This window comes from Lissotriton helveticus, chromosome 3_1 (genome assembly GCF_964261635.1).
Source record: "Lissotriton helveticus chromosome 3_1, aLisHel1.1, whole genome shotgun sequence".
NCBI classification, from domain to species: Eukaryota; Metazoa; Chordata; class Amphibia; order Caudata; family Salamandridae; genus Lissotriton; species Lissotriton helveticus.
The window spans coordinates 260,131,976-260,145,895 of NC_136061.1; the positions used below are offsets into that span (position 1 = coordinate 260,131,976).

At 46.0% G+C, this 13,920-nt stretch overlaps 1 protein-coding gene across 2 annotated transcripts in view; it reads left to right on the forward strand.

The window, feature by feature from the left end:
• DDX52 (DExD-box helicase 52) overlaps positions 1 to 13,920 on the forward strand; it is a 114,738-nt gene that overhangs the window by 71,214 nt on the left and 29,604 nt on the right. For both annotated transcript variants that reach the window (XM_078679772.1, XM_078679773.1), the window contains exons 6-9: positions 9,613 to 9,724; positions 10,059 to 10,131; positions 10,466 to 10,669; positions 11,418 to 11,508. In XM_078679772.1, the coding sequence (XP_078535898.1) occupies positions 9,613 to 9,724; positions 10,059 to 10,131; positions 10,466 to 10,669; positions 11,418 to 11,508 (480 nt within the window). The remainder of the gene's footprint in view (positions 1 to 9,612; positions 9,725 to 10,058; positions 10,132 to 10,465; positions 10,670 to 11,417; positions 11,509 to 13,920) is intronic.

The following is a 13,920-nucleotide window of genomic DNA, read 5'->3' on the forward strand; positions in this document are numbered from 1 at the left end:
ACAACGTCCAGTAGGGTTCACAATTCATGTCCAGTGTTGATTGCCAGGATGGTGTACTCCTTATGGATCCCTTTTTTTTTGCGCATTGTGATGTGCGAGGTGGATGTGGCCATATCACCTGAGGCAGTGTGGAAGAACTGGGACATGTGGCGTCGTTGTTATCCTATTTCTACATATGCAAAGTGGGCTGGGGTTGCATACGCCAGGCCAGCGTAGGGGTGTGAATAATTGTTCCGGGGACTTGGGCGTTGTTCAGTTCCTGCCTGGCCAAGAAGTGTACTTACGTGTGTTTCTGTTGCAGTTTTGACGTTGCAGAATGCGCAATTTACATTAATGTAGCATGTACCGGGAGGGCGACAACTATCGCTAATGAGATGCTGTTCAAAAACATTGAATGGCCAACATCACATGTCGTTGTCAAGCTTGTGGAAATGCGCAGACATGCATGTAATTGGTGTGCGGTATTATTGAAAGTGTTGCTATCGCAAAGCCCACACATGAATGTGCTCGGATGGAGGATCAGCAGTGAGGCTACGTCATACATAGTGATAACGTTCATTACAGTCAAGCAATGCATGTCAAACGTGAATCTGAAAGTCTCACATATGACACACTACTATACTGGTAAAGCCTGATAACAGAGCATACAGCAACACAAATGTACACATTACTCTTTACTGTTTGTCACACGTGATCTAGGATGTGCACTTTGCCTGTGGCTGATGATACTCCTTCGAGCCACCAATACGCAGGCCGAAAGGCAGCACAATAATGTGCACACACACACAGCAGGGGCATCGTGTAACACACTTTTGTTTTTTTCAGATGCATGGCCATCACACATGGAAGGATAATGTACAGACCATGAATATTGATCAAGATGATCGTTGCATGTTGTGTGTAGTATAAGATATGTGTACACAGCAAAATAACTTTTCAAAAAAGCTCTCTAAGCAGAAGGGGTGTGTCTCATTAAACGCTGTACAAAGAATGACTAAAATGGGTGGGGTCCTCCAACTGTTACAATGGGAAATGTTATGAACCAATCAAATGCTTTTTTTAAGGTCACATGGCAATCAAGCATCGAGGGCGCAAGGAGGACACCCCCAACGCGATTTTGGGAAAATATATCATAAATATAAGTTTATTACAGTTAGAAATATATAAATGTTTAAAATATTTTTCATTATCGCTTGCTCTCATATACAGTTTAAAGTTATTTAGATATAGTTTTGAGACATAAAAAAATGAGGGAATGGCGTACCCGTCCCGACACCATACGTCTATGACGTAACACAGGGCCTGGCAGCGGGTACTCGTCGCATATGCAACGCGTACTCGTCGCATATGCAACGCGCAGCGGACGCAATCCCATACATACATGATGTAACGCCTGGCTTGGTACTGCGTACCTGTCGGATACCAAAGTAGCAGCTGACGTGACCTCATACGCGTGATGTTACGCGGGACGCGATGCCACAAACCCGTCTGATACGAAATGCGCATCATTTACGAGTTTAGCAATATGGCGGATAGGATTCGCGTTGTGATGGAGCTTGGTACACTACCCGTATGAAACTGCAATTTTCTAAAAAAAAATATATATATACATATACATATTTTCTGGGGAAGATAAAAAAATGTTTTATAAGTTAAAAAAAAGAAGGATAATGGAGTTTCTAAATATTACAAAAAAAATAGAAAAAAATGTTTTATAAACATCAAAATATGAAATTAACATTTAAAAAAAACCTTTGAAAACCATGTCGAGTGATGTCGTCAGTGATGCACAAATATATAAAGGTTCCCTTTTCATATATTTTGGTGAAGAGACTGGGGTCTCTGGGAGATCCAAATGTGAGACAGTAGAGGGTTGTATCTGAAGTTGTACAAGATTTAACAAATTTTACAATTAATGCAGAACAGAATTATTTTCCCATGTTAATATTCGACATTAGGTAAACCAACAAAAGTGTGGAGACATAAGGATTTTTTCAAGTATATCTTTACAATTTATTATATCGTGGTACAAGTATCATAAATTCATAACATTAAAAACATTGTATTTATTCATAAAAACATTTCAAAATCTAAAAAACATTATTTACTTAAACAAAGAAACAAAGAAAAATATGTTGACGCGGCGTTTCGGTGATATAGGTCGTCTCCTTCTTCAGGACAATGAAAGTCGGGTCGCTTTAATCAATGGGCGATTTCACCATCTTATAATTAAAGTCAATTTCTTATTTTCTTCAAGGTTAGTCTTAGTTGAAGAGAAAATCTTACTTCCTTCCTCTTACTCGACCAGGGACACACATTGGCCCTCAATGTGTGTCCCTGGTCGAGTAGCATGCGGATGTCGTCAGTGGCAGCGAGGAGGTTGTTCTTGGTGCTGTGGTTGCTGCGGAATCCGGACTGGGAGGCGTCCAGGATGAAGTTCTCTTCGATGAAGGTGGTTAGTTGGGCGTTTACAAGTCTCTTGGTGACTTTGGCCCCGAAGGGGAGGAGATCCGTTTGGTTAGCCATAGGTTTCTTGAGGAAGGGTTTAATCTCTGCCTGCTTCCAGTCATCTGGGAAGATGCCGGACCTGAAGGAGGAACTGACGGTCCTTCCTAGTTCGGGTGCGACGGCAGCAGCGTCCCTGTGGAATATGTGGGGTGGGCAGGGGGTCGTTGGGGCTCCTGAGTGGGTTTTCTTTATGGTTGTGGCGATGAGTTCTGAGGTGGGAGGGGTACAGGTCCTGATGGAAGGCTTGTCAGCGGTGAGGGGGAGGGGCGTGGTGTCAATCGCCTGTTCGTAGAAGTAGTCGCAGAGGGTCTTTATCTGCAGGTGGAAGTAGGAGCTGCACTTTTCGCAGAGTTCTTGGGAAGGTGTGGCGTCCGTGGCTTAGCTGGGAGGTTTAGCTAATTGCTGTACAACATTGAATAGTTCCTTGGCGTTGGTCTGGACTTTGTCTCTTATGAAGGTCCATTTCGTGTTTCTTATGCACTGGTGGTTTTCCTTCAGGGCGCTCCTGTGATTGTTCCGTGCTTCCGTGGTTTTCTGGTTTCACCAGGTTTTCTCTAGGCATCTGCAGCACCATCTGGCTTCTAGTAGTTCTGTGGTGAACCAGGCGGCCTTCAGACAGCGTTGTTTGTTGGAGCGGCAGAGGGGTGCGAGTTTGTCGGCGCAGCAGGAGATCCATCTGTGAAACTTCCTGGCTGCGGGGTTGGTGTCGGTTGAGGTGTGGGGGTGGTTTGGAGGAGGGTGAAGTTGAGGAGTTCCTCTGAGACCTTGCTCCAGTTCCTTCGTTGCGGGCGGGGTTCGGGTGCGGTGGTGGTGTTGAAGGTAAATGGTCGCAATGGTGGTCCGTCCAGGGGGGCTGGGTGGGGTGGCTCAAGCGGATGTTTGTCCCACCCACGAAGATGGGGTCGAGGGTGTGCTCAGCTTTGTGCGTCTGCATGTTGACCAGCTGCTTCAGTCCGAGGTTGTCGAGGAGAGTGGTGGAGTCGGGGTCATTGCAGTTGGCGAGGTGGCAGTTCAAGTCCCCAAGTACGATGTAGTCCGTTGAGGAGATGGCGAGGGGCCCGGCGAGCTCGGAGATGGTAGTTGCGGACTGGGTTCTTACTTTTTGAATCTCCGGAAGCAGTCTGTGCATGGTCGGACGAGAGGGCCCATCTGAAACCGCGTTCCCCGCCACCAATGGAGTCTGACACTTCTAGAGGCTTGCAGCGCAATAGATCATGTAGGACCAAGTTGAAACGGCGATATCGCTCCGGATCTGCCCGACGCTCCTCCAGCCCTGAGCAAGGGCACTGATTGACATATAGTACATTACAATAATCCAACCTCGAGAAAACGAGAGCCACGGTGGCTTGCTTCCGAGCATCAGGGGAAAGATAGGATGCAATCTTTCTGAGGATCCTGATAATGCCACAGCAGGTGGAAACAGTCCTACTGACCTGATGGCCAAAGGAAAGAGAGGTATCTTATCAGGACCCCCAGATTCCTAGCGGAGTACGAGGGAAAGGGACAATCCCCAAGGGAGGCCGGCCACCATTCATTGGACCAAACATCCTGATTGCCCCCAAAAATCAAGACCTCCGTCTTCTCTCCATTAAGTTTTAAAAAGTTCGGGATCATCCATTGGGAGACTGCCTCCATACAGTTTCTAAAGTTCAGGGCCGAGTCATTCACAGACTGTGTAAGGGAGACCATAATTTGAGGGTCGTCGGCATACGACAACACCTCAAACCCGAAGGATCTCACTACCCTGGCAAGTGGAGCCACGTAAAGATTGAAAAGGGTGGGACTTAAAGAGGATCCCTGAGGGACTCCACATTGCACAGGTTTGGTGGGGGACAAAAAGTCACCCAGCTTCTCTTGGTGAAGAAAAGAGGCCAGAAGGCTCAGGGCTGGGCCTCCAACTCCTATCTCCCTGAGCCGGGAAACCAATACAGAGGGAGACAGGGTGTCGAAGGCTGCCGTAAGGTCGAGTAGGACCAGAAGAGTGGTATGGCCCTCATCGACCTTTGAGTGGATGTTATTGACGACAACAGTAAGGGCAGACTCCGTACTGTGGGCTCTTCGAAAACCATGTTGTGAGGTGTCCAACAGGCTCGAGTCATCCAAGAAGGTGCTAAGATGGCGATTAAGATGGGCTCCGAGTATTTTGGCGGGGGCAGGTAAAAGGGAAATAGGCCGTATATTTTTCAAGACCCCGGGGTCCAACAAGGCCTTCTTCAAGAGTGGTTTAACGACTGCCGATTTCCAGGAGGGGGGGAAATTCCATCCTTGATTGCAAGGTTCATTACCTCTAGAAGGGGGGAATAGCCACTTCCCTACATGCCTTCAGAGTCTTAAGCGGACAAGGGTCCAGAGGGGAGCCAGATTTGATGTTATCAAGGAGCCGGTTGATCCCGTCCAGGGTAAGGAGAGGGAAATTAAGAAAGCTAGGCCCGGATTCATCAGCGTGAGACCCTGCTACGGGGAGGAAAGGAAGAGGACGGGAGCCCAGCTCCAAGTTGAGGAGTTCCAAAGAGTTATAGATATCAACAGTTTTAGAGTAGAAGAAAATTGAGATTTTATCACAGAGCTCCTGGGTTTCCACTATGGGATCCACCGCCTGGGGGGCGGAGAGAGAGTCTACAATCTTGAAGAGGTCTCTGAGAGATGTCAGAGAGGCAGTCAGATTAGCATAGTAAGCCCTTTTTTCCTGAATTATGGTCAGCTTATATTCTTTTAAAAGGTGTCTATGTTGTTTCTTCTCAATAGGATCAAAATGAGTACGCCAAAGCCTCTCCTGTTTTCTGCAGCCCTGCCTCAGTAATCTGAGTCTATCAGAAAACCAGGGTGCGGAAGGACTCCTTCTTGCAGAGTAATACTGCTTGGCGGGGGCTAAGATGCCCACGGCCTCCGAGATGGCATTTGAGAAATCCACCGTCGCAGAGTTGGTGTCCTTCTTTAAGAGGGAGCTAAGTCTACTCATAAAAGGGGCAAGAGTTTCGTTATTCATCTCCCTAAAGTTTCTTCTGAATTCCCATTTCTTAGGATCCGAGTGAGAGGAAGCAGTCAGAGGAATTTTAAGCACCATGGGCACCGCCAGATGGTCTGACCAGGCCAGGGGGATAGGTGTGCCTGTCTTCAGTCTAGGGTCATTTGAGAACACCCCATCAAGCGAATGGCCCGCTGAATGAGTGGGAGTTCGCACAAGTTGGGTCAGGCCACATGAGCCCAAGCTTTCTAACAAGGAAAGGGTGTCTTTAGAGCTCATAATCTCTAAATGAAACTTGAAATCACCTGGAAGAGTGAGGTTAGGTCGGTCAATAAAAGATTCTAACACCTTCATCAGATCATAGCTAAAAGTAGTTCTGGGACCTGGGGGCCTATAACATAAGATACCAGAGAATGAAGCTGTAGGGGTGGAGTTAATAGAGAAATACATGGCCTGAAAAGGATCCGAGGAAGACGAGAGTTGCTCAATTCGGCAGATGGAAGAACCTTTATGCAGTATTCCTATCCCTCCTCCTCTTTGCCCAATTCTATCCATCCTAGACAGGGCATAGCCCTTGGGAATTGCGTCTACGGGATCAGGACCCAAGGTTTCCGAGAGCCAGGTTTCGGTGATAAATACCCAGGATGGTTTCCTCAGTGAGACAAAATCCTTGAAAGCAATGTTATTTTTAATCTAGGATCTCGCATTGATGAGAAAGCCTTCTTCAATTGCCATGGGGAAGTGGGGCTTAGGCACCACGGAATCCGGTGATGCCTTCCTGATATTCAATTTTCTAGGGTGACTGATGTTACATCTGCACCTAAATGTACCTTGGAAGGCCACGGGGCAAAGAGTATAATGGCAGGGTTTCCTGGGGGTTTAAGAGCCAAAAGAGTATCGATTGAGTAGAGGGTGCTTACTTGAGGGAAGATGGAACAAGAACCAGCCTGCCTGGCCCCTGGCGCAAACTCAGCGTGGACGGGCGCAGACGGGCTTGACTTAGGCGCGACTTTGGCCGCGCCCGCTGAGCACGGAGGAAACCATAGAGCCTAAATAAGGTGGGGCCTGAGTGTCGAGCCCCGTGTGACCCTCTGTGGCCAATAAGGACAGGGACACCAAATGTTTGCCGGCACCATCCACAACAACCGGGGAAACCCCGTGGTGGACCGGGGCGCTGGCAGGGATAACGTGAGGCAAATGCGGGGGGCCTCTGGCAGGTAGGAGACCGTGAGGAAATGTGCAAAACAGCAAAGTCACGGGATCACAATTTTAAAATACACAGCAATATGCAGCAAGCGACATAGTAATCATGAAGCAAAATAGATTTGAATTTAAAAAGCAGCGAAGTTTAAAAACGAAGCATCGTAATCATGCGCTCGATAACTAAAGACCTTGGCATGCAATCACACACAGATCCCACTTACATACATGGCAACTCAGGCAGCGGTAGCACACTTGGGAGACCTGACGGGGGTGACATGGAACGTTAGAGGATTGCTTAATAAAGTTCAACGGGGGCCGTCCTAAGATAGTATAAACGCTATGGGGCTGACCTACTCCTACAAGAGATGCATCTTTTGGGCAATAAAGCCGCCTTTCTCGCAAGATTTGGGTATCAACAGGTGTTTCATGCAGGCTTCACCAGGGGCTCCCATGGAACAGCAATTCTTATTCACCGCCACATTCCCTTTATTCATACCAAACACTGGACAGACCCAGGCGGGAGATTTGTTTTCCTTTCAGGAACGTTGTACAGGGAACCACTTAACCTGGGCAGTGTGTACGCACCCTCGCCTCTTGGGGCCATGTTTGTAGAGAAGGTCACCCGACTGTGGGGCGAACTTCCTGAGGGCCTGTCCCTCTTGGGGGCAACTGGAATGATACTATGTCGCCACTTTATCGGAGATGGGGATCTGGGGTAGACACCCCTGCGTAGCCACAAAACTATCATCACTCGCCAAGGCGCTGGGTTGGGCAGACAATAGGCTGGCATATCACCCGGCTGAGACAAGCTACACATATGTGTCCGCTGTTCATGGTTCATGGTTCCATGTCTCGCCTACATTACCTGTTCACACCACAAAGCTATATACATAGATTCACCAACGTGTCTCATCTTCCAAGAGGGTTGTCCGATCACTCTCCGGTGTCAGTGAAACTCCTTCTACAACACCGTAAGCCTCCCTTTCGGTGGCGATTGTCTCCCTGGCATCTGAGGGACCCCGACTATCAGGAGTATTTACACACAGCAATTCTGGAATATTTCACCCTAATTACTGACTCAGGCCCTTAGGAGCATCCGTGGGCTGTAGAAAACATAAATGTATGCTGTCTTTAACTATAAAAAACAAGCATTGGAAATGCAATAGGTCTCGCAATAACGCGAGTCTGAACTATTAGCATTGTAAATGATAATGCCCTTTATTTTTGCGTTCTGGTTTTTGGAACATAAATAAAAGGCTTTGTCATTTACAAGGCCTATAGCTTAAATTTGCGTTAAAACGAGACCTATTGCATTGCAATGGTGGTGGTGCTGCTGAGTTTTCTCTGAATCTGCACTCTGAATCTGCACCCACAATCTGCACCCACAATCTGCACTCTGAATCTGCACTCTGAATCTGCACTCTGAATCTGCACCCACAATCTGCACTCTGAATCTGCACTCTGAATCTGCACCCACAATCTGCACCCACAATCTGCACTCTGAATCTGCACTCTGAATCTGCACCCACAATCTGCACCCACAATCTGCACCCACAATCTGCACCCACAATCTGCACCCACAATCTGCACCCACAATCTGCACCCACAATCTGCACCCACAATCTGCACTCTGAATCTGCACTCTGAATCTGCACTCTGAATCTGCACTCTGAATCTGCACCCACAATCTGCACCCACAATCTGCACTCGGAATCTGCACTCTGAATCTGCACCCACAATCTGCACCCACAATCTGCACCCACAATCTGCACTCTGAATCTGCACCCACAATCTGCACCCACAATCTGCACTCTGAATCTGCACCCACAATCTGCACCCACAATCTGCACCCACAATCTGCCCTCTGAATCTGCACCCACAATCTGCACCCACAATCTGCACCCACAATGTGTGAGTGGCGTTGCGTGTGTGAGTGGCGTTGCGTGGCTGAGTGGCGTTGCGTGGCTGAGTGGCGTTGCGTGGCTGAGTGGCGTTGCGTGTGTGAGTGGCGTTGCGTGTGTGAGTGGCGTTGCGTGTGTGAGTGGCGTTGCGTGTGTGAGTGGCGTTGCGTGTGTGAGTGGCGTTGCGTGGATGATAGTGGGCTTGCGTGGGTGTGAGTGGCGTTGCGTGTCTGTAAGTGTTGCTGTGTGGGTGAAAGTGGCACAGAGCCTTTGATGTGGCCTGGCGCAGGAGAAACGCTGCTGCTGCTAATTAAATACAAGAGTGGCCGGGAAGCGGCCGGGAAACACAAGTACGGCCGGCCACATAATTAGGGGAGGAGAAGCCGCACAGCACACGCTGGGAGAAGCCCTTTGATGTGCTGTGCGGCCGCGATGCGCGCTCTGTGCTGGGGGAGGGGGAGGGCCATTAGCCTGACGTAGGGTGGGAGGGACATTGAGGAACAGATGGCCATGAAAGTGTATGGGCCAAAAGCGCGTGCCTGTACGTGCACTCGAAGAAAACGCCACGAAAAAAAGCGGTGGTTTGACAATCAGTTCGAGCACTTGAATTCTCGGCCATTTCCCATTCCTTCGGAATGGTAAAGAACGAGACCTAAAGAACAATGTACCTGAATAGTAATTAAGGAATTACATAATAGTAACGATTACTGTAAAGAGTACGGGCAGAGTGTGTTGCTCAGTTGAACTTCTTGGGGTCTTAGACAACGGTGTTTGATTGTGGGGAAACAAACGAAGTAGAATGAGAGTACGATTCCAAATGCTGGGTGCAAAACTAGAGATACTCTTATGTTGATACTCCTTCAACAGAGTCTACAATGGTCACAAACTCCATTATTCTGCAAGCTTGCTTGGCTTGGTTTTCTTTGCAATAAATCAGTCTTTATGTTTTTTGAGAGAAGTATTGCACTCAAGTCTTTTACAACAACATTATGCCGAAAGTCACATTATCTGTATTGTTTCCAAACACACATTTAGACACATCGGGAGCTGGTAAAACTTTCTGAGGGGATTGGATTCAGAATTCACATGATCCACAAGGCCGCTACAGCCGCAAAGAAGTTTGGACTAAAATCCACAAAAAAATTTGGTAAGGCAATCAGAATTGTTTCAAACATGCCTCTTTAACTTTTGTTGTCTTCTTTTTACATTCCATATATAAGCAACATGTGATTACACGTTGGATCTGTTAAAATGTGGCTGTCATAGTTGGCACAAGGCACACTAGTTTGTTTAGTGGATGATTGCCTAGACTTGCACTCGCTCTTTCAGTTTATTGAAAATAATGACTGGTGAAAAAACATTGAGGAAGTTTTTTGTGTCTTCCTTTAAAAAAACACTATTTATATGCGGTATACCATAATAAATGTGGTAAGTTATGAAGTGTATTTGCTCCTGTTTTAATTCTTTTATCTTTAATGCAGATATTTTGGTCACGACTCCTAATAGACTTGTCTATTTATTGAACCAAGACCCTCCTGGAATCGACCTTGCCAGGTAAAAACCCCCATTGTATCTTGCATGATTTCTCATAAATCGCAGTCATTTCGTCCACTTCTTTTACCCATGTAACTTGGTTGCTATATACTGTTTTTTTGTTTTTTTTATGTTTGAGAGCCTAAGGCAGTGAGCACTGACTGACCATTGGGGTTATGGCAGTTGTTGATATGCACCACTTCACAATCACAGTTATGCTAAAATAGTTTGTAGTGGGTGTTTTTGCCTAACTATGGTTGACGAAGCATCTGCCAAACATTTTTTTACGTTCAAATTTGAAAAGCTGATGTTGCTGCAAACTTCAGTTATAGACTACATATTCTGTTTTTTACAGCGTTGAATGGTTGGTTGTCGACGAATCTGACAAGTTGTTCGAAGAGGGGAAGTCTGGTTTCAGGGACCAGCTGGCCTCCATATTCCTTGCATGTACATCCCACAATGTGAAGCGAGCCATGTTCAGTGCAACATTTGCTCACGACGTAGAACAGTGGTGCAAGCTGCACCTAGATAATGTTATCTCCGTATCCATTGGAGCAAGGTGAGTGAAGAATGGCCAGTCTCTGGTTGCCCACTGGCTCTTTGTGCAGAAACAAAAAATATATATTTCTGATCCCATTGTATAAGTCTTGTGAGGATATGTCTTTATTAGTTTACAAATTGATTATGTATTAACATGAATTGGAATCTAAATTAATGTGAAAATTATGCAAGTGAAGGTTATCTTTAATATTATATTGTTTTAAATATTTTGACTGACATTTGGAAAGCCGGTGGATTAAGCTGTAGTTGCTATCATTTAGAAATTGTTTGGAAGTTATCATTGAATACAAATCAGCTTATCAAAAATAGTGCTTGAATAATGTCATGCCTGGAGATGGACATTTCTAATCTGTTATTAGTCACTAATATGCGCTCACCAGTTTAGGCTCCAGTATTTGTCTTTAGTTTATGACAGTTTATTTTCTCTTTGTGTGATCACCGCTTATCTGATGCCTCATAGTTTTATCTCTAAGTATAGGGTATTGCCACCATGCAACAATCAGTTTGTTGGCAAAAAAATACCTTGAGGTTATAATAAAAATGTCATGAACTGAAGTTTGCTGAATAAACTTTTCAAATTGGAGAACATTGTTCTGGACTCTTTTAATGGTAAAAATGTAACTGTGTTGCAGTAAACCATCATATATTACAAAAAGCTGGGCATTTTTGTGTGTTTCAAGGAGATTTAAAAATCTGCAGTGCAATATGTACTTCTTAACTTGCATTTATTTCCATTTTATCTTTAGAAACTCAGCAGTGGAGACGGTAGAACAGCAACTTTTGTTTGTTGGGGCTGAGACAGGAAAACTGCTGGCAATGAGAGAGCTCATCCAAACGGTACTTTAATTCTGTTTTTAACACAGTAATGTCTCAGTATGAGATAATATTCCAAATCCTGTCACTGATCCTCTGTGCAATTCTTTTTTTTTTTTTATTTTTTTTTTATTTTAACAGTAAGACAAGAGTAGGCATTACAAATATCAGGTGTCAAACAGTACAATGCGGGAAAGGGACAGGCGGGGGAATTATACATACAAGAATCATCATAAGGAGCCCACGGTAAATCGCGACTATACACAACAGTTAGGAAGAATAAACAGTTTATCATACGATCGAAAACAACCCCGCCACATCCTCCCCCATCCGCAATGATACAGGATAATTAAAGCCAGTATAGACACCCGAGCAAGAAAGGATCCGTGAAGAATAAACATCCCACTTCTTGTAAAAGGAAAAAGGAAAGACAAAAAGGGCCATAGAACAAAACAAAGGGAAAAAAAAAAAAAACCTCCCCTAACCCCCCACCCTGCACCCCTGCAATGGCTACGGCCTAACCCCACTAGCAGCGTGCCTGTCGCCCAAGAGCTACCCTAAAAGAAGGGAAAGAGAGAAAAAGTGGAGGAGGAGAAACCAAACACACTCCCGGTCTCCCGTGCCCCCCGCCAACAGCGACCACCCCCAGACGCAATAAAAGCCAACATTAATAATAATAATAAATAATAAAACCATTTATTGAGCGCCTGGTTACACTGAACAGTGTCCCCGCGCTATAGAACTCCATCATTAAACCATCAGACCAGCCAAACCAGTAGAATCTCTAACACGACACAGACCACTAATCTATAGGGAAGAGATGCGTCTTAAGTTTCATACGGAATCTCCTCTCGGAGGGTTCCATCCGTAATTCAAGGGGCAGTCTATTCCAATAGGAGGCCGCTAAGTAACAAAATGAACGCCCGCCCATTTTGGCTTTAAAAATGCGAGGAACTGAAAACAGCATGCTGCCCAGTGACCTTAAGTGACGTTTTGGGCGGTGGATGTTGAGGAGCTTGTTCAGATAAGGAGGTCCTTTCCCTTGTGCAATTCGATGGGAAATGCACATGGCCTTGAAAAGTATACGTTCCTTTATAGGAAGCCAGTGCAATTTGGATAATGCATCTTTCCCTGAAGCTCTGCGTGGGAGGTTGAGAACTAGGCGGGCAGCCATATTCTGGACTCTTTGTAGTTGTCTCAAACCTTTTTGGCTCAGCCCTATAAGTAGGGCATTGCCATAGTCAAGATGGGGGGTGACTAAGGCATAGACAAGGGATTTCCTTGAGCTCATCGGTACTAGGTCCAGGACCTTACGCAGGATTTTGAGGACTGCGTAACATTTGCCAGTAACCTTTTCGATATGCTTCACATACGAAAGTTTGGTATCTAGTATCATTCCCAAATTCTTGGCTGAATCCGTAGGGACAGGGGTCTGACCAAGTTCTGCTGGCCACCAGTCTGATGACCACGCTGAAGGAGCCTTACCAATGAGCAACACCTCAGTCTTGTCTCCATTCAGACGCAGACAGTTGTTGTTCATCCAGCTCGCTACAGCTGAAAGACAGGCTGAAAAGTTGATAGCTGTCTCCTCACCATCTTGACTGAGTGTGATCATCAGTTGCGTATCATCGGCATAAGTTATAATATTAACACCGAAGGACTCAACTATACGTGCAAGGGGTTCCATGTACAGGTTGAACAAGGTAGGGCTCAAACTTGAGCCCTGTGGAATCCCGTGCTTCAGCTGTCTGGGAGTAGACTTGAATGGCGGGCAGTGAATTTGGAAACTTCTATTTTCCAAAAATGACTTTAGCCACTCATATGCATCTCCTTCAACTCCGATCTCTGATAGACGTGACAGCAGCGTGGAGTGTGACACAGTATCAAAAGCTGCGCTTAAGTCAAGTAACACAAGCGCTGCTGTCTGGTCTTTGTCAGCTATTTGCCTCAGCAGTTCTGTTGAATAAAGGACTGCCGATTCAGCAATAATATACAAACCAGTCTGGGGAGTATAGTCAATAGCCACCCAACTCCCGTTACACTATAGGCACAACCCCGGCATTGCTGAAAACTATAATATCGGATCGAAGCCGTAAAGTTCAGCCCTGGCCAGTACGATCTTCCTTAAGAGTCTCCTTCCCTCGAGCCGCCATCTTGAGAAAAAAGGCAAAGCGTCCATTAAAGTTCTCGTCAGTGCAGTAGAGTCGCATGCAGGATAAATGTTCACGAATAAAACAATGAAATGCTTCCAGGAACAGCACGTTTTCCAAAAAGTCACTGAAGAACTTGGTACCACACTGGAGACCGTTCATAGATATAGCATAAGGAAACAGAATTGAACAGGAGACTCTGGCATTAAGCACAGGCTTGAGAGTCGTTGATTCGGAACCGCCAGGGCTCAGGAAATCCGGTATCTGCATAGGGACCTTGAGTCCA